Source organism: Limanda limanda, chromosome 6, assembly GCF_963576545.1.
Source record: "Limanda limanda chromosome 6, fLimLim1.1, whole genome shotgun sequence".
Lineage (NCBI taxonomy): Eukaryota > Metazoa > Chordata > Actinopteri > Pleuronectiformes > Pleuronectidae > Limanda > Limanda limanda.
Window position 1 is genome coordinate 28,602,659 of NC_083641.1, and position 27,864 is coordinate 28,630,522.

At 44.6% G+C, this 27,864-nt stretch overlaps 1 protein-coding gene across 1 annotated transcript; it reads right to left on the bottom strand.

Moving 5' to 3' along the window:
* Positions 1-23,464, bottom strand: myo7aa (myosin VIIAa). Its single transcript, XM_061073617.1, has 49 exons — positions 23,360-23,464; positions 22,105-22,218; positions 21,338-21,490; positions 20,265-20,449; positions 19,973-20,094; positions 19,649-19,791; positions 19,290-19,403; positions 19,044-19,112; positions 18,320-18,404; positions 18,062-18,138; positions 17,672-17,791; positions 17,248-17,390; positions 16,750-16,960; positions 16,526-16,661; positions 16,024-16,130; positions 15,116-15,253; positions 14,717-14,875; positions 14,535-14,627; positions 12,815-12,909; positions 12,632-12,716; positions 12,320-12,538; positions 11,653-11,760; positions 11,330-11,539; positions 11,009-11,215; positions 10,651-10,827; positions 10,093-10,182; positions 9,864-9,991; positions 9,632-9,758; positions 9,366-9,485; positions 8,778-8,951; positions 8,103-8,330; positions 7,827-7,994; positions 7,229-7,346; positions 6,948-7,074; positions 6,636-6,805; positions 6,354-6,544; positions 5,853-5,977; positions 5,131-5,288; positions 4,375-4,528; positions 3,956-4,111; positions 3,257-3,362; positions 3,057-3,170; positions 2,696-2,783; positions 2,335-2,441; positions 2,014-2,199; positions 1,632-1,748; positions 1,458-1,541; positions 1,243-1,362; positions 1-548 (listed from the first exon to the last, which is right to left on the bottom strand). Exons 1-49 carry the CDS (start codon positions 23,462-23,464, stop codon positions 456-458), a joined length of 6,624 nt encoding a protein of 2,207 aa, XP_060929600.1. The 3' UTR covers positions 1-455.
* Positions 23,465-27,864: the final 4,400 nt, after the last annotated feature.

Consider the following 27,864-nt stretch of genomic DNA (forward strand, 5'->3'; position numbering starts at 1 on the left):
GATGTCGAGTGTGACCTCTTGTCTCCGGTCAGTCGTCACGGCGACTACAGAACTCGCAGCAGGTCGTGTGGTGTGACCTGTGACCTCTGGACTTGGCAGAAATCTAATCAGTCCATCGATGGACACATGGCGGCAGGACTGACTCCACGCTGTGCGTCTCTCAGGTCTGCCACCTGCTGGTCGGGGGGGTTGGAGTGTTAGAGGTAGTCGTCCTCGCTGGACGGCTCGTCCTCGTCGTACTTGTGTGTGGGGGGGTGATAGTTGCTGGGGCCTTCTCCGGGGTCGTCGCTGCTGACGGCCGAACTCTCCCTGGAGACCTTTGACCCTTGGGAGCTATTAGAAGGACTGCGGCTCATCCTCCACAGCTGGTGGGCGAAGGTCCGCCCCCAGCTGCAGTGCTGGCCAATAGGGCGCAAGAGCCGGATGAGCTCAGCGGCCTCCTGCCAGTAAGAAGTTCACTTGCTGTGGCCCCGCCCAGAGCGCTGCTTGTTCATGGTGGTCAGCATCTGACTGATGTAAGAGGTCAGCAGGTCGTCCATTTTGTAGCCCTGCAGTTGTCATGGAAACACGCGCACAACTGGGATGAACAACGTTTTTTGTAGAGTATAATTCATATCATATTCAAACTCTTGTGACATTTCCTGATCATATGCTTGTGTGTGTGTGCGTGAGTGTGTGTGTGAGTGTGTGTGTGTGTGAGTGTGTGAGTGTGTGAGTGTGTGAGTGTGTGAGTGTGTGTGTGCGTGAGTGTGTGTGTGAGTGTGTGTGTGTGTGAGTGTGTGAGTGTGTGAGTGTGTGAGTGTGTGAGTGTGTGAGTGTGTGAGTGTGTGTGTGTGTGAGTGTGTGCGTGAGTGTGTGTGTGAGTGTGTGTGTGTGTGAGTGTGTGAGTGTGTGAGTGTGTGAGTGTGTATGTGTGTGTGTGTGTGTGTGTGTGTGAGTGACTGTGTGTGTGTGTGTGTGTGTGTGTGTGTGTGTGTGTGTGTGTGTGTGTGAGTGTGTGAGTGTGTGTTGCTGCCCCCTACCAGTGAGGTCTCACACAGCAGTTTGCTTCCTGTGTGAGTGTGTGAGTGTGTGAGTGTGTGTGTGTGTGTGTGTGTGTGTGTGAGTGACTGTGTGTGAGTGTGTGAGTGTGTGAGTGTGTGAGTGTGTGAGTGTGTGTGTGAGTATGTGTGTGTGTGAGTGTGTGTGTGTGTGTGAGTGTGTGAGTGTGTGAGTGTGTGAGTGTGTGTTGCTGCCCCCTACCAGTGAAGTCTCACACAGCAGTTTGCTTCCTCTGACCAGGTTGCCGATGGTGATGTGGAAGTAGGTGTTCCCACTGCTCCAGTTGGAGATCTTGGTGAAGGGGTGTGTGATCAGGATGTCCTACACACACACACACACACACACACACACACACACACAGTTACAGTCCGTTCCACCCTGTCTTCTCGTCTCTGGACTCTGATTGAAACACAGACCTTGGTCTTGGGGTCGATGAGACTGACTCCCTGCTTGTTGATGGCGATCAGCAGGATCTCTGGGTAGTTGGGTTCTGTGGTTTGCTAAAGACAAGAAACAGAATGTCTGGATATCCACTGATCATTTATCAGGTGTTATGTGTGTTTTATATTGAAAACCTCAGGTGTGTTTACCTTGACCTCGAAGAAGGCGGAGCCAAAGGTCGGCCATTTGTAGATAATCTTCAGGAACATCAGTTTGGCTTCTTCCCTGGATTTACCGGCCTGTTTGTTGAAGTAGGCCACCACCGACTGTAACACACACACGTGGAATCATCATGAATCAACTTATACCAAGTCTTGATTTAGAGCAAAGATCGAGTACGTTTGGTTCATGTTTAAATCTAAAAAGAAACTGTACATGAAGCTCGATGAATATATCTGAGAATTTCTTCTTTAACTTATGTACGACTTGAGGAACGTTATTATTTGTTAATTAATTAAAAGGATAAACTACACATCATTTGACACCAGTAAACATTTAATATCAGTTTTGTTTGGAGTTTTGCAGATTTACTCTTTTCCAGTCGTCCGGGGACATCTGGCGAATCAGGTCCTGGGGAACCAGCTCCCGAAGCATCTTGGGAATTGTAGGAAAGTGAGATTTGTCGTCTTCGAACTTGACTCGGTAGATGAGCGCTGCCAGTTGGAAAACCTCTTCTCTGGAACACTTGTGGTATCCACGCAAGTATTTAGGCAGCTCCTGACATGAATATATTAAACACACAATGGTTCAGTTCAAGTAAAGTAGTCATACGAAACATCTAGGAACAGTTAGAGAGGATGATAGTGTTGAATTTAAAAGTTTAAGTAGTGTCACGTGTTCCTTGAGACTGACCTGGTAGTAGTGGAAGATGGAGTCTGCGAAGGAGTCCTTCCCTGGAACTGTGCTGGTCCACAGCTTCTTCATGAAGAACACCTGATAGGTGAGAGAGGGGACGATACCTGCGAGAGAAGAAACCAGCGATTAACCTGCAAACTCTGGTGAAATATTAGTTTTACATCAGGTGCAGGTTTTTTCAGGCAACATAAAAGTCATGATGTTTGTGTTTTATTTATTATATGGAGCGAACCTGAATAAACAATAAGATCAAGCGTCTGTTCACAAGTCAGATTCTTTTCAGTGTGTTAAAAACAAGACAAACACTGAAGTTGATCTGAAAACATTTCTTCTGCCACAAACAGAAACTGGAACCAACCGTCTTTCACTGGTCGAGACTTCTTGATCCAGTCGGTCAAATGTCGGACAAAGTCAAAGAAGAAATCTCCCTCTGGAACACTGATCACCTGCAGAACACAGTGAATCAACTCATTAGACAGAATTGTGTCTTAATATAAAAGTCATGCAACTGAACATGTTTTTTCCAACAACCCTAAAAATATTGAATTTAAATTTAATTTTTCCGGAAATTCAATAAAATCTGAGATGATGATTGTGATTAAACCAAAACCTGCAGAGAAAGTTGAATTTCCTCCTATCGTCTTCATCCTGATAACCTGGTTTAAAAAAGCAGTGACCGGTTTCTAACATTTTGCTCTGAACAACCTTTGACCTCTGACCTTGTCTGAGATCTTGACGAAGAGGCTGAAGCCTTCAGGAGATTTGAGCAGCAGCCGGGTGGAGATGTTCTGACAGAAATCCTTTGCTTTGGTGCTGGACTCCACCTCGAACGCCTGCAGGTTTCAGACAAACACTGAAACACTCAAAACAACACTCGGTACAAACAGCCTCGTAGTTTATCTCCGTCTGTGCGTCGTACCTCATCTGTATCATCGGGGAAATAGACTTTGTGGAAGATCTGCGTTGTTTTATGTTGGATCGCCTCCACCTCCACCAGGTGAGGGGGGTACTTCCTGGCTCCGTTACTGTTACCACGACGACAAGGACAAGTTAAAGGTATTGTGATTCCGAGAAAATTAGAAGTTTTCAGCTTCAAATGAGTCTTCACCTGTTTTCTGAAACAAAATGCCTCAAACCTCGAACTTTCCAAAGCTCAAACAGTCTGATTTTATTTGACAAAAGTTTTTTTTTCTTACGGCAGATGAGATTATTGATTGTGATTTATATTCTTGAAATCAAATCAAAGTCTGGACCTTAACATGTCTACTGGAGGTTTCAAGCTTCCATGTATTACACAAATATTTGACTATTTTTTAAACGTTTTTAAACGTTATTAAACGTTTTTAAACTTTTAAACCCTAACCTCCTGCAGCCTTTGCACACTCTACACATACATCACTAAAACATAAAAGTGCCAACAAGACAAACACATTTCTAATTGATCAAGTAAAAAAAAAGGTAAGTTAAAGAAATGGAATTCAACATATTGCCTCTTTTGTTGTTTTTAAAAGATGCATGAGCCGGTTTCATGTGTAACCATGAATAGTCCGGTATAATAATCTAAACACAAGACATGTGCTGCATGTTTCCCTCAGAACAGACTCGGGTGTAGTTTCACCGTAGAGCTTTGTGCAGCCTCTGCATACAGTCTCCAGACAGCGGGTGGTGTCTCTTGGACTGCAGGAAGCGCTGGATGTGAGGCAGCAGCACGTTACTGGGAGGAAACAGACCAGTGCACAACCACAGCAGCTCCCAGCCTTTCTCCTCACTGTACCTGCAGGAGCACACAACTCTCAGTCAGCTGCTGCACACACATCACACTCAATGATTAATAAACAACTAATGCTGCACAGTCCAATTAAGATGTTAGAAAATGTAACCTCATTGTTTTAAATCAATATGTTTTCAGTCCATAATACATTGTGTGTATCACTGTTTGCTAGGTTTACTGTGGACTCTGTCAAAGATCTTTCCAAAGAGCTCAAACCAGACTTCATCCCTGATTGTGTTGACGGTGCTGGCGCCGGGTTTACACACTTGACGTGGTTGTCAGTCAGCTGCTTGAGGATCTGACAGTAGATCTCGTCTTTCAGAGGTTCGGCCTTCAGCGCTCCCTCAAAGATCTGGTCCGTCAACTCGTTGACTGAGCGCGTGCGTTTGGACGGGTAGTCGCCCATGTACTTCATCACCGGTGGAGCAGACGTCAAGGAACAACACAACCGGCTGAGTTCAAATACAAATAACAAAATGTCAATCGATATTTGGGGGAGCAAGGATGTGGATGTGGATGGAACAAATCATTTTCAGATCAACTAATAGTTTAAGATAAGTTTTTCTTTTTTATGTTTGTCGAATTGTTGTGTTTCATGAAAACATTAATATGTTGCCATGGTAGCAAACTCTAAAAGCCACACCTGTAAGGAGCAGGTTTTAGTTCTAGATGAAAATATTTATAGATAAAAAATCTCTAAGAGACGAATAAAATACATTCACTGTAATTAATTACTTATGTCTTTAATATTTACATAAGTAAATATAGTAATAGTAAATAATAGTATTTCAGCTACTTTTGTATGGTAGTTCTGGGTTTAGTTTTTGTAGCTTTAACTATTGTTTTAAAGTTACGATTTCACTTTCTTTTTGTATCCAATCAAAAAAATAAACAATACAAGACACATCAGCTTCGTTAGGGTTGGTCCAGTTACACAGGTTCAACAATGAGGTTTAGTAAAGCCTGATCACGTTATGTCATCATCAGGCCACAGAAACCTCCTCTGGCTGTTTGAAGGATATCGATGAAGGACATGCAGGCGTCCTGACTCAGCTCCTCGTGGTTCACCACCTTCTTCAGCAGCGGCAGCTTGAGCGGCTCTCTGGTGCAGCTCCACAGTTTGTCCTTCCCACGATTCTTAGTGACCATCACTCTGCTCAGGGTGTGTTTGGGAGGAGGCCTGGAAGAAGAAGGTTTATTAGAGACAGCACATGTGGATCCTGAACTTTCTCCCTCCTGTATTAAGTCCTGCACATCTGCATTTAAAGCAACTTTCGACCCTAAACCAGTAACTTGATTAAAGTGAGTGTGAACATGTACAAAGTTTCGTCTTTCACTCCCTGAGCTTCTGTTCTATGAAACTCTGGAGAGTGAAGAGTGAAGTTGAACTGCAGATCATTGAAAAAGACTCAGAAAAACCAGAGTTTATCTCCAATATTCAGCAGGAAACTGTTAAAATATGAAGAATTCTAAACAGAGTTTGGTGGATTTGTTACAGCAGCAGCTATTCTGGGTCCGGAAGCAGAGGATCATGGGTAATATCCAGTGTTTAATGGGACGACTCAGTCAGAGCTCAACACATTGATGGACACAAAACCGCTTGGAAGTTTCCAGACTGAACTGCTTCTGTGTAAGTGTGTTTGTTTTGTTAAATGTGTTTGTTTTGTGCTTGTGTTTGAAACATGTGTACATCATTTATGTTCATAGTGTGTGTGTGTGTGTGTGTGTGTGTGTGTGTGTGTACCTGAAGTAGTCGTAGGAGAACTCCTCCAGTGTGTAGGGTTTCATTCTGTCGTCACCCTCGGGCAAAACGAGCTGTGAAACACGAACCGACTCCTGGCGCTGGTCCGGTGTCATGGTTACCAGCGCCTGATTGGTTGGATTACAGCAGATTACATAACATTCCACTTGACAGTTACTGTCTTCAGACACAATGTACAAGAGTCAAATGTTGTCTGATTAAATTTGATCAAAGGGAAACTATAACATTAGTGTTTCAACACGTTTTCATTGTGTTAGAATAACAATGATTGACCCTTAATAATTGAATCCATTAAAAACTTCTTTGACCCTGATAGTTTTTGTCTCTGTTTGTTCTTCATCGGCTTCAAAAGAGTGAAGTTATCATGTGTTTGTGACCAGAACAAGAATTTAGGCTTTTGAACAGCTTCTGTGTTTCTATTTTATTTTAACGTGTGTAATTGTATTTTACTGTGTTGACCTCAGACATCATATTTCCTCTCACCACTACTTCCTGCGCCGGTCGAGTCATGGTGGGCAGGACATAGATGCAGTCAGCTGGGAAGTCTCCTCTCTGATTGGTTCGCTCGTTGACGCCGTGCGCCCAACCAGAGTTGAGGACCTGCTCGCCGGTGTCCTGGTCCAACAGGATCAGGTCTCCCTTCAGGAAGCTGAGGAACGTGGACTCCTCCCCAGCTGCAGCACAAACAAACAAACAATCGCAGCTTTACTTTTCATTTCATCACGAAACACACAACAGGGTAAAAACCGTCCTGTGTGGACTTACTGGGGTTGGGGTTGTCTTGAAGCGCGACCACGAACTTTGACCTCTTCCTCAGGCCCTCCAGGAAGGTCACCACCAGGTCACGGATGTCCTCTGCGTTGTTGGAGGTGAACGTGTACTCTTCACCTTTGATGGTCGCCAATGTGAAACTCTGACCCTGCAACTTCCCTCCGCTGAAAAATGAAATGTGTTTATTCCCACACATGTACAGGCATCTTCAGATTTGACGTCTCAGCCTCAGTGAACAGAGCTACAGAATCAAACTCTAATGTTTTTAGTGTGGACCAGGGGACTACAGCTCCCAGCATGCCTCACCTGCTGCTGGACACTGCACTGATTTCTGGGAAGGAGAGTTCTAAAAGGACCTGCTCCTGCTCGTCTACAAAGTAAACTCCGGTCCAGTTGACGGCTACGATCAGGTCGTTCTTAGGCAAACTGGGACCTGAGAGGAAGAAGAGGAGGAGGAGAGGGAGGTTTTTGTTATAGTTACTATATTATATATCGTAGTTATTTAGTGATATTTTAGATTTCCAGGTGAAGCTACACTCCGGATCAGTTGTGGATGGAGGACTTGTAGAAGAGGTCCTAGACGTCACCTGAGAATTTGAAGGCTTCGTAGAATCGAGAGAAGAGCAGAGGCCACTTGTGACGAGCGAAGTCGACCACTTCCTCCTTCACCTTCTGAGGGTCAAACCTCTTCTGGGTGTAGATGCCCTGAGAACAGAGAGAGAGAGGGGGGGGAGATTACCATTATTGTTTGAAAAGGAAGAGGAACATCTGTATAGTGTCTCTGCAGCAGATGGCGTCACATGCACTGAACGTTCATGCAAATTGTTTTTTCCATCAATATTAATGCAAAACTGCTCACATGTAACATCTCACCTGCTTCTAGAGCTCATTGAAAACTGTTACAAATTAAAATACTGTCCTGCTTTGGTTATTTTTAAGCGAAATTACAATATTGTTGTTAATACTGGATTTTATTTTAGATGCATCACAGCTGCTTTATGGTCTGGACCGACACACTCACTCAGGCCTTGCTACAAACAGCAGGTTTCTGTCTGGATAAATACTCAGGGCCGACATGGACCCACATGGACCCACATGGACCCACATGGACCCACATGGACCCACATGGACCCACATGGACCCACATGGACCCACATGGACCCACATGGACCCAGTGACCAGCACCTTTTTGTGGGCAGCCATGATGAAATGCGCCCACTTCTCCACGCTCCTGGAGGGGCTGATCTCTCTGTCGGGGATGTAGGAGGGAATGAGGCTGAGCAGCCGCTCCAGGAGGATCTCTGAGCCGTAGTCCACGTAGTACTGCTGAGAGGCCAGTTCAGCCAGGTCCTCCTGAGGAGACAGAGACACTGACAAGTTACACACTGACTTCATACAAACAGACATGTCGTACATTCACAAAATGACAAATAAAGGACAGAACCAGTTGAATGCAGTCACCCTGTCGCAGCGGTATTCTCCGAACTTGACGCCCCTCACAGTCTGTTGGTAGATGAGGTTGGTGGCGACCAGGTCGTCGCTGGGGCAGTGCCAGGGCGTGAAGATCTCCTTCCTGAAGAACAGCCTCCAGGGGGCGTTCCTCTCCTGGGCGCCCTGCTCCTTGGCGTACTGCTCGCACTGCGACACGGCGTCCATCACGTGGTCGTTCCCGCTGCCCAGAGAGGAAACCTGCAGGAGGACAAGGGGCAACAATGAGTGTAAATTGTTTTTAGGGCCGGGCAAGTTAACTCGTTTTAATCGAGTTAACTCAAGTGATGAGTTAACTCGATTGTTTATCCGCCAATTATTTTCTTTTTTCCTGTTCTGCAGCAGTCAGCAACAGACTTTCACAAAATAAAAGCCTGACTTTCACAATAAAACAATAAATAATCCAAACCTGAGTTAATGCGAGATAAAATAATGAATCGAGTTAACTCATCACTTGAGTTAACTCGAGTAAAACGAGTTAACTTGCCCAGCCCTAATTGTTTTAAATGTTTATAACACAACCCATTGATAAACTCTCGTATCAGGAGCCTTCTTCCAAAAGTAGTGACATTTAGTCTGATCTTCACTTCTTCAGGAGTCTGAGGAGTGAAAGGTGGAAGCAGGTTGGGGTTGGAGTTCTTCTTCTACCTTGTCGAACAGAGCGATGTACAGGGAGAAGCCGAAGCGGTCCTGCAGGTTGATCTTGTCGGACAGGGCGATGCAGAGCTCCTTGGCCGTGGTGGCCGAGTCCGTCAGCAGCGTCTTGGTCGTGCCGTCCATGAACGTCACCGGCAGCATGATGGGCTTCTTCGACTTGGTGGCCTGGAAGGAAACGAGCTTTGGTTGATTCGTATTCAAACACAGTCGCATGTCGTTTATTACAGTTTATTAGTAACATATCTCTGCATCTGCTCCGTCACTCGAGCTGTTCCTCAGACCTGGAATTAAAACTTTTACCCTAGAAAACTTACAATATATTTGACCAGAAGTATGTGTGTGTGTGTGTGTGTGTGTGTGTGTGTGTGTGTGTGTGTGTCTGCATCAAACCCAACGAATACAAGAAATCCATGGTGAGTATTTGCCTTCGCTCTAATACTTCACTTTCTCAGGATTGAGAGTAAACATCTTAAACCCATTGAATATCCTACCTGGGCACATGTAGTACTTACTTCTTATAATAAAAGTACAAATGTGACTCGTGTGTGTGTGTGTGTGTGTGTGTGTGTGTGTGTGCACCTGCAGCTCCAGCCAGGACGGAGGTTGTGTTCTCGTCCCGTTAGCAAATGTCCGTCTCAGCCTCTCCTCGCAGTACGGAGCGTAGCCCGGGGGACCGCTGCTGATGAAGTTCCTCAGGTACTGAGTTCAAACCAACAAAACAATTACGATTCAGTCGGATCAGGTTGTTCACAAATGGAAAACATCAAGCTTCTCTCACAAAGAAGGTTCCCCCTGTTGCCTGTGTGAGTTTGTTTGACATGTTAAATGGTGTTGGATGTTCTGACCTTCACAAACTTCTCTGTGGGAGCGAAGCAGCCGACGCACAGAGAGATGAGGATCCAGCCCCGAGCGTGAGAACTCTTCGACGGGTTCTGACTCAGCTGCTTACAGATCTGACAGTAGATCTCATCCCTGACACACACACACACAGACACACACAGTTGTATTGTATTATTAACAGCTCTATTGACAGTGACAGACACACGCTCAGGGTCAGAGTTCAGGGTCAGAGGTCACCTCAGCCCTGGTCTCAGGATCCCGTTCCCGATGATGAAGTGAAGCTTCTCCAGGTTGGACGTGGGCCGGTCCTCCAGCATGCTGTTCCCAGTGACACCGTACTCCCCGTCGTTCAGGCGCTTGGTGACCTGAGAGGCATCCAACTGTAAATGTTCTCCATCTACGACAAATATAAACTATAGCCCCCCCCCCCCCCCCCCCCCCCCCGGTCTCTCTCTCCATCTCTCACCTCCTCAGTGATCTTGGATTTCTTCTTCAGCGTGAGCGACACCAGTTTGTGTCGGACGCTGTTCTTCTTGTGGCCGTCGGACTGAGGCGTCTGAGGAGCAGAAGAAGAGACAGCTCATCGACCAATCAGAGATGATCCTGCACATATGACACGTAACCATGGTAACACTCACAGTCAAGTAACCCAGGACCGAACATTTAACAGGATCTGTTCAGAGACAACTCCTGGAGGACTTTTTATTTAATAACGCATTAAATAATGTTATTTAAAGAAATAATAAAATGTGTGTTCTTATGAATTGTAAACCTAAATTGTAGTAACACTATAAGGTCATGTTTGAGCTGTCTCTTCTCTCAAGATGACAATACTAAGGTCAAATAAAAAACCTTGCTGAAGGTGAAAGGTCAGGGGTCACCAAAAACATTTGTATTCATCCTCTGTGAGTCAGTTTCATTACATACTGGGATGTTTGTCATTATAGAAACAAAGCTGATGAATGAGACTCACAGAACTCATACTATATAGACTATGTGTTATGGATGTTCTCCTCCTCCTCACCTCCCCCTCCCCCTGCAGCGCCTGCAGCTCCCTCTTGTACGTCTTCTTTCCCAGCGTCTCGTAGATCTTGGTCATGACCGGGATCTTCTCGCTCCCGTCGCTGATGGCCGTGTGGTACTTGGGCTCCGGCAGATCTCCCATGAACCTCAGCACGGTGATCCACACGGCCAGGGCAGCCTGCGCCGGGACGGGAGAGATCCATGGAGTTCATCAGGGGAAATATTCAATATTCAAATTATTGTTTGACCAAAGACTCAGCATCAGTTCTGGGATCTTTGACAGTTTTTCATTTCAACAGAAGAGTTTTCCTGATTGGGTTCAATCATCTTTGTTAAATGTTGTTTTTCCTGTATCGTACCAGCTGGTCTCCCTCGTCGTCGTGGAAGAGCAGCGGCTGCTTGAGAGGCCGGCGGACGTAGGTGTGAGTGGTGCTGCCCTGGAAGTAGGTGGCGGCATACTTGGCGAACTTGTACTCCGACAAATCTTCTTCATCATCGTCCTCAGGCAGAGGAAGAGCTCCGTCCAGATCCTCCACCTCCAGCTCCTGATGGCTTCGCTCCAGGTCCTGACGACAGATCAGAGTTTCTAAATCCTTACGATATGTATTTGTAATTTTACGACATTTTCAATTCAGTGTGTTTATATATGTGAAGTTACAGCAACATTAACTGTAGTTCACCTCGAAGCCAGCAGGAGCTTGTCCCTCCTGCCCCGGGAAGGAGTTGGTCGTCCCCAGGAAGCCGAACATCTTGTCCACCAGGTCCGAGTCGTTGACGGGCTCCAGACGAGCTTTCTCCGTCTGCTCCACCATCTCCTTCTTCCTCCGGACCTCCTCCTTCTCCTTCTTCTCCCGCTCCGCGTCCTCTTTGGCCAGCTTGGCCAGACGCTCCTACAAAATAAAGTACAACGTTAGTTTAGGTAGAAAAGAGTGATAATAGAACTCAATAGCGTAACCTGTTGTGAATAGTAAACGTGAAGAAGCCGTTCTGGTTGAACTCTCACTTGGTGTTTGCGCTCGGCCTCAGCTTTCGCTTTCTTCGCAGACATCTGGTTCCTCAGTTTGGTTTCTTCAGCGAGACGCATCTTCTCGGCCTCCAGCCTCCTGCGGTACTGAAGCAGAGGAGGAGAGGGAAACAAGACGTCCATATTAAATAATCTATATTGTAGCAGATAAGTGCAGAGCTCATATATTTATTTAACTGTTGGACGGTTCAATATATTTGTATTAACTGTGTTTACGTAAATACAGCTGTTTATATATAGTGCTGTAATGTGGATTAGATAACACGTAACTATTACTGAGAAACGCCTGGAAATAAAGTTAAAAAAAAGGTGGTTGATTTCAATATTGTCAAAATTAGATACAAAGCTAGTCTAAGTCAAATTTCTAGCAAAATGTGAGTACATTTTATACCTAAGGTGAAATTGCCAGTAAAATCTACCTAATTTATTCTGTGTCTACCAATTATTGCTAGTAAGTCAACTTTACTTCAGGATTTCCCAAGTAAAATTACAAATATTTCCAGTTTGAAATTGTTACAGAGTTTTTTTTAAATAAATGTCACTCCAGTTTTTCTTCAGTGTCCATTTACGTAAACAGTAAATCTAAAGTGGAGCAGAAGAAAGAAGCAGGACATGTAGAAGCTGAGATCCTCCTGTGTGTGTGTACCTCTCCCTTCAGCCTCTTGTACAGCCGCCGGGCGATCATGCCTCTGGTGCCGGCCTGGATGGTGATGACGGCCCACAGCCGGTGCCTGAACGCCCGGCGCACCAAGTAGCCCCGGCAGCGGCCCTGGAAGCCCGTGATCCGCTGCCGGGCCACGTGATAGGACGCACACAGCTTCCTGGAGCGAACCAGAGCCTGCAGGCGGGAGAAGCCGGCTCGCATCTGAAGAGAGGGAGGGAAGGAATCATGGATCACCATCATCCTGATATACTAAAGTTATGATCAAACATGTCCGTGTGACGTGTGGATCCTCACAGCTCCATAGTTCTTCCGACAGTGATATCCTCTCCATGTTTTCTGGATGAACACGGCCGACTTCCTCATCTTCAGGAAGTTGGACCTGGTGACGTGAGATTTGTGTGATCAGTGGTTACAGGAGGACATGAGGACACACAGACACAGACTCTGATGAGACTGGACTCCGGGTTTCAGACCCACCTGTCCTTGAAGCCTCGCACCACCTTCTGGATGAGGATGACCTTGTCAGTGATGGCCTTGTCTCTCTCGATCTCCAGCAGCATGTCGTGATGATCCTACACAAACAGACACACAACTCATATATAACACACATTCTGCTGCTCTGCTTCACGTAACTCCAGAACTCAGCCTCTTTATTTAACTGTTATTATTTATTTACATGAACTATAGCAAAACGTTTTAATTCATTTACTGCTGCTTTAATCATTTTGACTGTGAATTTTGAAAGTTTCCTTCTTAGGATAAATTAAGTTGAAATAAACTTAAACTTCAGCATTTTCCCCGACAGGCTTTAATGTGGCAGCTTGTTAATGTGACATATAAATGAACACAAACATGTGACGCTCCATCTCCTCCTCTTGTGATCTGTCCATCTGACCTCTGATCTGACCACTTCCTGTCGGGGAAGTGTGGGCACTGTCCCCCCTCCCCCTGCACTCTACCTCCGGTGCTGCTTCCTGTCCAGCTGAGCGATGAGGCCGGAGAGAGAGCAGCCTGAAACCTTCACGTATTTGTTTTGTTTTAAACTTTAAACTCAACTCAGATCAACAGCTTCATTAAGATGTTATAAAGTCTTTGTCACCTTGAGGCCAAAGTAACAACATGTTCAAACTCAGCAGAACTCATTTCTACACAGAGGCACAACAGGCCCCTGGTATTTAATCAAGCTGCAGCTTATTTCCACACAATGAATTATTCTCTGGAAAATCTGGAAATTGTTGAAAACGTCTCACAATGTTTTTCCCTGACACACATCCTTCCAAACCAACCAACAGACACACAGGGCTGAACACACAACCTGGTGGTGAAGAAATAAAAAACACACACAGCTTCAGAACATGAAAACTAAGTTCAACATCTGAAACTCCTCTCGTGTCACTTGTTGATTCACGATCACAACACGAACAACCAGCTGCGGAAACACAATGTTTGTTCACAGTGTCACAGAGAACACAAAGTGCTGAGCTCACTCGGGTTCTCATTTCACCTCAGGGGAAAGAAATGACACGGTCACCATGGCAACAAGCCCACGGATGTGCCTTCCCAGCGACCTCTGACCTTAGGATGACATCTGCCCTCACATGGCGGGAAACCGACACACACACACACACACACACCTACACATTCACACACACACACACACACACACTTGTAGTGCATAGTCAAGGTTTTAAAGATTAGAAAAACACACACACACACACACACACAGACACACACACAGACACACACACATGGACAATTGTAGTGCATAGTCAAGGTTTTAAAGATAAGAAAAACACACAGAAAAACACACAGAAAAACACACAGAAAAACACACACACACACACACACACACACACAGAGACACACACACAGACACACACAGCTGGAAACCAAAACACAGTACTTCCTATCAGCAGAGATGTGAACTGGAAACAATGACAGCAGCGCTTCACTTACTCAAAACATACTTTTTAAATACTTTATTACTTTTACTGATCAAATGAGACACGATGGAAACAACATTAAACTCTGAATGTTGTTTTTATTCTTTTCTCTCTGAGCTGATCACAGTCTGTGTGAAGGTTTGTTTATTCTTCCGGGACCGGTTTTCTTTTCTTGTGCCCAAAGATCTTATTGTTTAAACGTGTTGTTCATGAGATCACTTTACGTTATAAGTAATAATGTGATGTCAAAATACCTTGAGGAAGATCTTGGTCTTTCCCATCTGCCAGTCGTCGTCTCGGCCGAGCACCGCCACTGCGATCCGGTGACACGTTCCCCTCAGGTCCTCCTGATGGAGAGAGACACAACGACAGTATGACACTGACAGGACTCACACACACACACACACACACACACACAGCTGTGTTCACACTGTACCTGTTTATACGCTGGTTTGACTCCGGGCATGAGGACCCTGTAGCGATCGACAAATTCCACGAAGGTGTAGCGGATGGGATATCCTGCACGACGGATACGAATGGTCTCCATCATACCAGAGTACCTCAGCTGACGCACACACAGATCCCTGTCAAATAACTACACACACACACACACACACACACAAACACACACACACACGAGTCACATTTGTACTTTTTAACTAATTACTACATGTGCCCAGGTAGGATATTCAATGGGTTTAAGATGTTTTCATATTGTTGCACTGATATTTTTTCTGAAGTAAAGGATCACAGTACGACTTTGATCGCTGCTCACAAAGTGGTTTTACTCTAAATCCTCAGAAAGTGAAGTATTAGAGCCAAGGCAGATACTCACCATGGATTTCTTGTATTCGTTGGGTTTGATGCAGCGAACGAAGAAAGGTTGACAGACGCTCAGAGTCCTCATCAGCAGCTCCAGGGATCTTTTAAACTGACTGCTCAGAGTGGGCGAGCGCTTCCTGGTCTCTGCTCCCTGCACACACACACACATGCACGCATACACGCACACACACACACACACACACACACACACACACACACACACACACACACACACACAGACACACACACAGAGAGAAGAAAGTGTCAGGGTCAGAGACAATGAGGAACTCTCTTTTTCTCTTCCTGAGCTGTGACACTAAACGTTTTCCTCCGTCCTAAATATAAAGTCGTTGTCTTGCTGACGTTGCAGATTCAGACTTCATAACAACTGTGACTCAAGGATGGAACATTATTATTCGTTATTTGTCCATTAATTGACTGGTCAATTCCCAAAAAGCTACTTGCAAAGCAGAAATGTCAAGAATTCACTGATTCCAGCTTTTCAAATGTGTGAGAATCTATTATGTTTAGTTCATTTGAATGAAAGAGATCAGATTTCTCATTGGAAGTATTTACATCATGATTATACTAAAGACAAAGTACCAGTGGAACCATGAAGAAATACTCATGTAAATATTCTACCTTTAAAATCCTTTTTATCAGCTACTTACACTAATTAACTCTAGAAACTTTATCTTAGTTTCAACAAACACTGGTAACAGGATGGACAGTTAGCCTAGCTTAGCACAAACACTGTAAATAGGTGGATTAGTTAGCTTGTATATAAACTGAATTTATTACATCAGATAAAGAGCAGAGAAGTTATCTGCTGAAACTGTTTGTGCCCATTGTGAACTGTGCATGTCTGTTGGTGTGTGTCTGTGTGTGTGCGTGTGTATGTGTGTGCAAGTCATCCGTTACCATGGCAACATCAGCCTGGAAGATTTGTTTGATGAACTTGTTCTTGGACGAGTGAACCAGCTGGATGATGTCTCCGTATAAAGTGTCTCTGTTTTTTTCCAGGAAGCCTGCAGGACACACACACACACACACACACACACACACGAACACACACAGACACACACATTTACGTTATGTGAACGTGAACCTCGCGATGTGTTGGAACACTGCGACGATGGCGAGGAGCGACTGTTAACCAAGATGGCGGCTCCTACAGAGGAGAGTGTGACTGCTGCAGCATCAGTTACATCAGGAGAACATTTATTTATCGAAAGAAGAACAGAGACCAAGACTTTTCTCTGCAGGTGTTTCAGAAACATGAGACTCGATGACGGACACACGGCTCATCCGATCATCTGTTCATTAATGAAAGTATTTTTTGCCCTTGTCCACTCAGTGACCTCCCACACCTTCCCAGTAGAACCCTCTGATCTCTTCCTGGTGAGCATGACGTGACACTGACCTCTGGTTTCGTAGAAGACCACTCCTGCAAAGTGCTGGATTCCAAACTGAGTCTCGTAGTTGTTCTTTGGAGGGATGTAGTTTGCGTGGAGCTTGTGCTGAAAGTTCAGTTTGTTCAACATGGTGGTGTCGGTTCCCTGCAGGAGACACAACCACAGAGAAAACACAGTCAGGTGATGGTTCTTTCCTGTAGAACCATCCAGCTGCTGGGCGTGTGCACTGAACCTTGGGGAACTTGCTCTCCTCGTCGATGAGCGAGATGATGTTCATGGGTTTGATGGCGATCATGTCCAGGGCGTCCTGGTTGTCGGTGAACTCGATGTGCTGCCAGTTGATGTTCTCCAGGTTGTACTCCTCCTGCTCCAGCTTGAAGACGTGACGCACGAAGAACTGCTGCAGGTTCTCGTTGGCAAAGTTGATGCAGAGCTGCTCGAAGCTGCAGGAGGAAGAAGAGATGAGAAAAAGACCAAACTCCTCAGGTTCAGAGGAAGATGTTTCAGTTTGACTTCTATTGAAAGAGAAGCAGCAGCTTCAGTACGAGTTCAATTCTGGTTCCACAGAGCGGAGGTGAAAATGAAAATCAATCTGAAGCTTATCTCTCTCTTTCTGTGTGTGTGTGTGTGTGTGTGTGTGTGTGTGTGTGTGTGTGTGTGTGTGTGTGTGTGTGTGTGTGTGTGTGTGTGTGTGTGTGTGTGTGTGTGTGTGTGTGTGTGTGTGTTTTACCTGTTGACTGTAAAGTTCTCAAAGCCGAAGATGTCCAGGAGTCCGATGGAGCGTCTGATATATTTGGGTTGTGATGCTGGAGGCTTGTAGATGGCAGCGTTGATCTTCTCCACAATCCACACAAACAAACGTCCATAGATACCCTGCGCACACACAGACACACAAAAACACACAGACACACACACACAAACATGCAAGTCAATCACACCACAAAGTGGCAATAATTTTCCAGACAACATTATTGTAAACAAAGATTTAAACATAATTGATTGTTTTGTTGTTTTTAAAGGACACACACTGTGTAAATGATGAACTAATCTGATTATTGTATCTATATCTCTCATATTTAAGGTCATACATGATAATGTGTTAAACTGATGAGTTCATTAACAAATATTAATAATATTTGAATTATTTGTTTCACCTTCACGAAAGCGTCTCGTACGTCCAGAGCTTGTTCGATACTGAGAGGCGTGGAGACGGTTTCTCCTCTGGTGATCAGAGACCGACTGGTGATACAGTTCATCAGGTCCTTACTGTCCACCTGAACACACACACACACACACACACACACACACACACACACACACACACACACACACACACACACACACACACACAGTAAGTATGAGGAGGTTTGAGTCCATCCTTCATTCCACTGGTGCTCATATGAAAGAACCTGACAGTGACAAACATTAACAGCTGGTGTGTGTGTGTGTGTGTGTGTGTGTGTGTGTGTGTGTGTGTGTGTGTGTGTGTGTGTGTGTGTGTGTGTGTGTGTGTGTGTGTGTGTGTGTGTGTGTGTGTGTGTTACCTCCAGCAGTGTAGCAGCAGTGGTGAGGTGAGCACATCGGACGACCTCGCAGGCGTCCAGGTTGTCGTATGTCCGAGCTGCAGGTCAAAGGTCAAACAGAGCGTAAACAAGATGTAACTAAAGGAGCAAAAGAAGAAGCTATAAAAGAGGGTGAGAACAAAACTGACAAGTTCCTCTAATCCCAGTAGAAATATAACAAGACTTAGAAGTTTCCAGACGGACTTAGAAACAAGCAGCAGGAACTTTTTGAAGCTTTACCTTCATATCTGAGGTTTCCCATGTGTAAAATAGCAGCCAACAGTTTAGAGATCTCCCCGTTCTCCTTGTCTGTGAACATCAGAACCTGCAGAGCAAGAGGAATGTGTCTGTTCTGTTTGGAGAAATAATCACTTTCCACTTTCAGGATCTGGTTTATGATTCAGCTCGATAAACAGATCTGTGATTAGTAATTGGTTTGTATCAGTGTGTATTTAACATCAGTGTGTGTGGTTTGTATCAGTGTGTATTTAACATCAGTGTGTGTGGTTTGTATCAGTGTGTATTTAACATCAGTGTGTGTGGTTTGTATCAGTGTGTATTTAACATCAGTGTGTGTGGTTTGTATCAGTGTGTATTTAACATCAGTGTGTGTGGTTTGTATCAGTGTGTATTTAACATCAGTGTGTGTGGTTTGTATCAGTGTGTATTTAACATCAGTGTGTGTGGTTTGTATCAGTGTGTATTTAACATCAGTGTGTGTGGTTTGTATCAGTGTGTATTTAACATCAGTGTGTGTGGTTTGTATCAGTGTGTATTTAACATCAGTGTGTGTGGTTTGTATCAGTGTGTATTTAACATCAGTGTGTGTGGTTTGTATCAGTGTGTATTTAACATCAGTGTGTGTGGTTTGTATCAGTGTGTATTTAACATCAGAGTGTGTGGTTTGTATCAGTGTGTGTGGTTTCTATCAGTGTGTATTCTACATCAGTGTGAGGTTGTGTACCTTCATGGCCGAGCGGATGTTGGAGTATTCCTTCAAGTCGTCCCGGCCGTCACACACTGTGCACTTTCCCTTCAGAGAACAGAAAACACAGAGTCGTCACTTTGACCTTTGACATTCAGTCTGAGGTGTTTTCTCTCCGTGAGGTCGATGTAAAGATGAAGAATTTGAAACCGAGATCCAAACATGTGAGGCCACTTTTCAAATGGTCTCGAGTTCCAGCTGCAGTGAAACGGAACAGTGACTCACGGTGGTCAGGTAGGTGTAGTCTGTGGCTTTGCTCAGGCCCAGTTTCTTCTTCTCCTCTGAGCTCATCCCTCTCAACATGCAGTAGAAGATGTGATAGTTCCTCTCGTCGAAGGCCTGGACAGAGGAGATCAGAGGAAACAACCAAACCTCACATCACAATACAATAATTCAAATAACCATCTCCAAAAAGGGAAAGGTGAATTAAAAACTGATCCTCCATAGTGTGTGAAATGTATACATTTATTTATTTATATAAAATATGTGTTATTCATACAATATACCTGATAATATATTAACATATGAAGTGTTAAGTTCTTTGGTACATAAAGTCACAGTGTGTAAGCAGTTTGGAGTCGTACCTGTCGACACACTCTGGATTTCTCCAGCAGGTATTGTTCGATCTTGGCTCCTTCGATGGCTCCTCTCTTGTTGAAGTGGATGTCGATGTACTTTCCAAAACGAGAGGAGTTGTCATTGCGGATAGTTTTAGCATTTCCAAAAGCTGCAAGAGAGACGAGAGAAAGACACTGAGGTTACTTTTAACTATGTATCACATATGTAACACATTAGGATGACACACTATTGTATACTGTGTGTGTGTGTGCGTGTGTGTGTGTGTGTGTGTGTGTGTGTGTGTGTGTGTGTGTGTGTGTGTGTGTGTGTCTGTGGGTGTGTGTGCCTACCTTCTAGTATAGGATTGGCCTCCAGGACCTGTTGTTCTATCCAGGAGTGTTGACCGCTGATGGCTGCCAGGAACTGAAGGATCAGCTTGGTGCTTTCTGTCTTCCCTGCTCCAGACTCACCACTATTAACCACAATCACACACACACACACACACACACACACACACACACACACACACACACACACACACACACACACACACACACACAACCAAAATAAACAATAATACACATGATATTTGTTGAGATGTTTCACTGTTAACCCAGGTTTTGGGATCCATCTCTTTCCCACCTGATGATGCAGCACTGGTCCCGGTTGTTCCTCTGCATGTTGAAGTAACAGTTGTCTGCGATGGCGAAGATGTGAGGCGGCAACTCTCCGATCTTCTTGTTGGTGTAGAGGCGGATCTGGTCGGCGGTGTAGATGGGCAGCAGCTGATACGGGTTGACGGCCACCAGGATGGAGCCGGTGTACGTCTGCACACACAGGAAGGACAAACACGTGAAGGCTCATCGTTTCTAACATATTGCTGCTGCTGTTAAACCTCAATTTTGAGCTAGTTTGAAGATTCCTCTTCCAGTGATGTGTCGACTGGACAGCAGGGGGGTGGGGTGGGGGGGTAGATGACGTGACGTACTGGCCTCGGAGCTCAGATGTTGCAGGACGACAATGAGAAGGTATCAGAGTTCGCCACAGGAGAAGAGACGGCCATGTTGAAAAGAAATCAACATGCACTCAGGCTGCAGAGATGAGCTCCGTCACTGCCGAGCCCGAGTCACATTCACACGTTTTTACACTGGATAACATCCATGATTTCTTTTCAGCTTCGTGTTTATGAGACATTTGAAACGTGCAGAACACATGCAGGTTAAACATTCAGCTAAATACTGAAGATCTCTGTTTTTGAGGCCATGCAGCTGTTGCATTAATAAACATCTGCTCTAAACACATCATGCATTATTTCCCAGGTGAGGTCGGATCTCTCTCCGGTCATGCTCGACGTCCAGGAGCTGACTTACCCTGCCACCACAGTTTGTCTTCACAGGAAACAGGAAGTGAGGAAGTGAGGGAGGAGGAAGGAAGTGTGACATAAACAGAGAAGTAAGAAGCAAGAGACTGAGATGAGAAAAGAAAAGAAAAGCAGCCAAAGGAAGAAGTCTGAGACAACTGGGTTCTTGAGAGAAAAGTGTCAATGAAGGTCAGTGAAGTTCTGGGTGAAGGTCTAAAAAGTTCAGAGAGTCCTTAAGGGGTCAAGCAATATGTTTTTAATTAACTAAATGATTTAAACATCATGATCTTTATCTTCATAAGAAACAGGTGTAAGTGCAGAACCCAGTGCATTCTGGGTATATTAACAGACTCACGTATATGAGTTTTTCTCTGTATCTGATGAGCAGGTTCCTCAGGATTCCAGCTTCGTTGAGGTCTCCCAGCCGGATCATGTCCTCCACCCCGTGGATGGAGGTCGGGTGCATCGGCTTAATGTTGGTGGCATTCTGTGGGGAGATCCAGTGCTCCTGAAGGGAAACAGAGGAAATACATACGTTTGAGGACACTCTTTATCCAATAAAGCAAATAAACACAAAGGTTTCTTTATTACAACTTCTTTAAAACGTCATCTCTGAATTTTTGAGGGAAGGTGAATGGTCGGGATCTGTTTGTAAAGACTCATATTTTCACTTACACTCATCAGTAAGACGGCCATATTATTTCTACAAATTATGATATATCCCTGTCCTTGTCTTGATGACTCTTCAAAGCTCTTAACAGTGCGTGTATGTGCTGATGCTCAAAGTCATTTGGGCATGCAGAATGAGGGGATCGCACCACCGTCCTTTTAGTTCAAGGACAACCCACTCTACCTCCTGAACCACGGCCGAGTCGAGGTCCACCAGCATGTCATCATGATGTCCGCTCTCAGCTCTATGGAGGAACACCAGAGAGACCTCTCTGCTGAACTCAGAACTGTGTGTGTCTCCACAGAGCTGGACTGTGTTCAAGCCTTCGGGCCGAACACGAGCAGAAAATCGCTTTGTTTGGATCCAACTCATAATTATTGGACACATGCACGCCTGCCTGCTCTGGGAATATCTGTGTTTTTCAGTTACAGGTCAAATGTTTCATTACTTACATTTCCCTCATCGTCCAGCACCTGGATCTGTCCCGAGTCACAGAGTTTGACCACGGCACCGATCGGCACCTCGAACTCTCGACCGGTCTTCAAGTCCAACCAGACATAGTCGCCCTGGAGAAAAGTAATAAAGGATTAAACCTCAGAAGCATTTAAATCATTTAAAAAGAAGAACCAGCACCATCACTTGAGAATTCAGATGCAGAGAGGAACCGGCTACATGAAAGGTTTATGATATTATGTTTATTTTACGATCAGAGCCATGATTAATCCATGTCACTGCATCGGTACCGGGCTTAATGCAGTGTGGAGACCTGTGAACCTCATACGCTGAGTTGACCTTTACCTCCTTTACTGTGTTTATTGGAGCATTAACCATCAGCAGGGTTCGTAAATCAATTCTGGCTTTTAAATAAATGGTGCAGAGTGAAAAGGGTGAAGTGAACCTAGGACCATCAGAATCTTCCTCTTCCTGTCTGGACCAGAGAGGAAGAGTGTGATGTGAACAGGGAGGACGTCTGACAGCAGAGGAAGGTTAGTGACATGAAATTCATTTAACAATGGACGGAGACTCTGGGTCTGGAAAGTGAAGCGTCTGAAACCTGTATTCTGTGAAATTACCAGCAGAGGGCGCTGGTTTAAAAGAAGTCAGTTTCTATAGAAGTCTATGAGTAAAGTGCATAGACTGTATATACGGTAAAATGACTCTAATCTTCACTTGATTTATGACGTCACATTCTCCTGAGGAGCTCCGCCCCCACTCCTCCAAATATGGTCACTTCTGGTTTCAGAAAACCAAGATGGCGCTGATCAAAAGGTCAAAGTGGAGGCTTCAGAACAGCAGCTCACAAACCAAAGAGGTCTCCAAACTTATTCTGTAACAAGTTCATGAACTGTCCTTAACTTTAACCAAATCAATCAAGTAATATTTGTATAATCCATATTCACAAATTACAATTTGCCTCATCGGGCTGAACAAGGTGCGACATCCACGCACACACACACACACAAACACACACACATACACACACAAACATACATTAAACACAGTTTTAAGACACGTAATTATGATTTGTGACTGGTGTAATTATTTAAATACACAGTTATTTACATGAGATAACAAAGCTCCTCATGCTCTCCCTCACACACACACAGTGTTTAACGTATGAAACACACACATGTTGTACGTCATGAACATCCCACTGAGTACAGACATGTAATTGTGACTCCTGACCCACACAGTTTGGCAGCGTACCGGCAGCAGCGTGCTCTGCTTGGTGGCCGTGTTCACGTTGCGTATCAGAGCCCATTTGGCCTGATCCTGCTCGTACAGCTCCACGTAGTCCCGACGCCGGAACATCTTCACGAGCACACAACGTCACTCTGACATGAATCCAATATCCACAGCTACAGGTGAAATCGGATGTTTGTATTATTTCCTCTGTGTGGTCTTAACACACACGTGTGGACGGCTCCCAGTATCCATGTATGACATCAAACCAGGACTCAGGTTAGTTCCACAGGGAAGCAGATGAATCTGTCAGTAAAAGCAGTGAAATGCTCCAGATCCTCATGGTTCAGCGGAATTCCACAGGATCAGTCACACGTCACCTGTTTCTCTTTCCTGGGTTCAACTAGAAAAAAGTGATCTTAGAACAGATCAGAACCGTCTGATATCAGACATGTGAGCGTCTGACTGGTTCAGAACAGCTTCCTGCTCTGGGACCTGCTCCACGTGTCCGGTCCAGTTTGAACCGTCTGATGAAATGAAAAGTATCTGATCCAGCCTCCTGGTGCAGGTCAGTTTCTGTAGTAACAGTTCCTCCTGCTCTCTCTGTCTCTCTCTCTCTCTCTCTCTCTCTCTCTCTCTCTCTCTCTCTCTCTCTCTCTCTCTCTCTCTCTCTCTCTCTCTCTCTGTCCGTCACACTTTGTTAACACACAACCTCCCCTGTCGCCCATGGCAACAAGATGTCACTTCCTCCTCAGGTGTGTCCCAGGGTGTTGGATTTCTGTTTCTGATTTCTGTTATAGATAAATATCTCTAGATATACCACAGACTTGTTGTAGTTCTGCAGGTGATGCAGGATAGAGCATGTTTCCTATCTGAGGAACACACACAGTATTATTATTAAAAGAAAATATAAAACAAAAACAATTTTAATATGATGAATCCTTCAGAATGGAAATGGTTCATCCTCTGCGGACCATGCACATGCAACAAGCCCTTTAAACTACATAACGGACCGTGACCTGACACCTCTGTAGTTGTGAAGCTGCTTCCTGCCGACTCTTCCACTGGTTTCAGTTCAAATTCGACTTGCTGGTGATGACAGAGGACAGACCGACCGATTGACAGATTGTAAAGAAAAGATGGACGACATGACAGCTCCCCAAAAGTGAAGCCAAAACTTCCCGATTGCCCCCTGGTGGCTGGCTGCAGTATAGATCATAAACCCGGCCTCCTCCATGTTAGCGTATGGGGCATAGACTAAACTAAAAAAGTCAAACACCATGTCGAACATTTTATCTCAAAGTTGATTCCTGATATCTGAGGTTGTTCTTCTCACACACAGGTACGTTCACGTATCTGATGAGTTTGGATTGAACCCGTTATTTGATGCATTGAAAATGTGGTGAAACTTCCTGATTGACAGCTGAGACTGACGGCGTGTATCAGCTGGACCTGCTAGTGACTTCTGGTTGTGTGTGTGTGTGTATGTGTGATAACACGTTGTGTGAGTGTGTGTTGCATATTGTAGATGTCGGGTTAATTAAGTAAATTCTCCGTCTGGCAAACTGAGCCTGAACATTACACCACCTAGCGCCTGTCACACACACACAGACACACACACACACACACACACACACACACACACACACACACACACACACACCACACACACACACACACACACACACACACACACACACACACACACACACACACACACGGTGGCAAACTATCAGAAGCCACATGTTGAATAATTTAACACGGAGGATCTGTTTGGTGTCTGTCTTTTCGTCTCCTCTTTTCTTCTTGTGCTCACTCTTTCTTTTTCTTCATCTCTTCAACTTTTCATCCGATCATCCATCATCTAAATTCCTCTTCGCTCAGACGAGAGTGACAACAAGACAACACTGAAGTCAAAGAGCATTTCTCACTGTTTGCCTGTTTGCTCCACAGCAAACTAAAATATACTGTTCCTGTTATATGATGAATAAAAGGTATAAACGTTCATATCTTCTGTGAGGTCAGAAGACAGAGTTCAGGAGGAGATATTTCATGATCTGCAGGCTCCTGCTAATAAACAGTTAAACATATAAAACCCTTTTCAGTCCATTTCAGCAGCCACAGTACAAACAACTCGAGGATCCCCTCAGAGAGCCCACACCTCCGCCAACACTCCTCTCCAGCCAGATCTTCATTTGGATCATTTGGATCTCCAAATAGAACACACTCATAAATATCAGTGCCCTAAATATGTCTCGTTCTTTTCATCAAGATCCATGAATTGTTCTGTGAAATGTTGAAAAACAACCCGGGCCCCTGACCCGGATCCACCCCAAATTCTTTGGACTCATCCTTCCACCAAGTTTCATGGAAATCGTCCTGTACTGAAAACTAACGACAAACAAAACAAAACAAACAGACGAATACATAACCTCCTTGTCTGAGGGAATAATGCAGCTACAGTTTCCTGAAGAACCAAGCAGAGGGCGAGTGGCAAACCTTCATGGTGCCTTGTTACTCTCCAGAGACCAGTCACTAGCAACACGTGGTACGACAAGCAGCAGCCTACACACTGCAGATGACTGACAACCCTCAGCACAAAGGACTGGCTCACACCAAGCAGAGCAAAGGTGAAAGGTCAAACCTCCAAAACGCTCATAGACCCTGTGGCGAGACTCCACAGATCATGGACCACATCCTCTATGATTTCCCACTGGGTCCATTCACTCCCTAAAGCAGATAAACAACGCCGCCCTAGAATGTGATAAGATATGACCCATAATGCAGTTCTGCAAAATATGAAATCACCACATTCAAAGTGAAGGAGCAGCATCTAAGCCTCTAAAGTATGTGTGTAAGTCTGAGGAGATCTACTCATCACATATGATGAATCTGTTGAGGTGAGAGACGAGTTTAGAGTTTGATCTCCATCAGTCTCACGAGCAGCAGGAAGTTGATTGCACTCTGTTTTTTAAGAGGCTTTTTACAGACGTAATTTAAAGATCAATGAATCCCTTCAGGCCAAACAACCAGACACCACAGGCCGATGCAGACGGTCGTGGGGTAATTCATGTTCATGACCCACAAATCCAGCCAATAGTGGGGTTGGATTTCAGCCCAATGGAGTGACACGGATTGAGGAGAACACAGAAGTCCTCTCTTCATCTTTATATCACAACACTGGTCTACTTTTAAATCTGCTTTTTAAATTGTTAAAATAAATTATCCATCTGAGGGCCACAAGGGACTTGTAGTGTTTGTAGATACATTATCAAAAATCAAATGTTCAAAAGCTGCCATTTTCTAGTAATAACTTCAGCAACCAAGCAGCCAAGATTTAAATAGAAACCATAGAATAAAAAAAACTATGTGCAGACCTATGTCTTCATGATGTTCAACACTTGCAGGATTTTTGCTGAACATCTGATAAACAGAACAGATTCACGGCTGCTGCTCACTGAGAACCAACGGGCCTGAGACTTGTGGTGGTGTGGTGTGTGTTAGCGTGTGTGTGTGTGTTAGCGCTGATGTCATGTCCACGCAGCCTGTGGTGGACGGGTGTGTGTCCTCATCATCTCTCTGCTCAGGTTAATAATTCAGGCCAGACATGAGCCAAGGATTCACTTACTGCAGCGAGTGTCCCTCCTGTGTGAAGAGGTAACAAACTGCTCAGAGGACAGATGGAGCAGCAGCCGGGGTTCAAAGTGAAAAACGACCACGACACGTCATCTCCATCTTTGTCATCTCTGTAAACCCTGAAACTTCACATTAAAGTAATCTGCTCTTTGTAAGTTGATATGTTAGAAAGCAGTTGACTTAGAAAGAATATGTGTTGATGTGTGTTTGCTTTATTAAAGCTCAACACCGTCCTTCTGTAAGTAAAGAAAATTGTTTTCTTGAATAAAGAATTTGATTGTCAGCCATAATGATAACAACTGTGTCAAAGAGAAGAACTACACTACCCACAATCCTCCAGTATAATGTCTCATTGGTGGAGCTCACTGTTATAGTAGAGAACATTGTTTCTGTAACAATATCACAGCTGCTTTAAAAATACTTGCTGTCGTATCAGGAAGAGATTATTAATTATCCTTCCTCCTCTCACCAGATTAATTTATTATCACTTTAGGAATCCTTTGTGTGGCATTTAACAAATATGCTTGAAAAATGTTGTGACTGGTGTGACTGGTGACTTTCCAGTTGAGTCTGTATCGCTCGCTCCGTGTCATAGCTGCAGTATCTGGTTTCTCAGTGTGTAAAAGGTTTACTACAAGTAACACAAGCTGTGTCCAGGGTGTAAGAGGACACTTCAGAGCACTGAGTCTGTCTGCAGGTCCGAGTCTGCCCCCTGCTGGTCGTCATCAAACTACGTACAATCCCATTCCTCTGCACTGACTCCTTCTATCAGCAACAACCATTTTGTCTTAAACAACATTTGAGTTCATTGAAACTGAGAATAATCCAATTAATAATGTTCAGAAGCCGTATGATTGATACAGACACTTAGAGCTCAACTCATTTGCATTTAG

Coding starts and splice junctions, on each gene's coding strand:
- myo7aa (XM_061073617.1), bottom strand. CDS start 23,464: ATGTTCCGGCGTCGGGACTACGTGGAGCTGTACGAGCAGGATCAGGCC. Junction 8,331..8,777: donor ACATCGCTCTGTTCGACAAG/GTAGAAGAAGAA, acceptor GTCCTCCTGCAG/GTTTCCTCTCTGGGCAGCGG. Junction 7,075..7,228: donor CGAAGCCTTCAAATTCTCAG/GTGACGTCTAGG, acceptor TCTTCCTCTCAG/GTCCCAGTTTGCCTAAGAAC.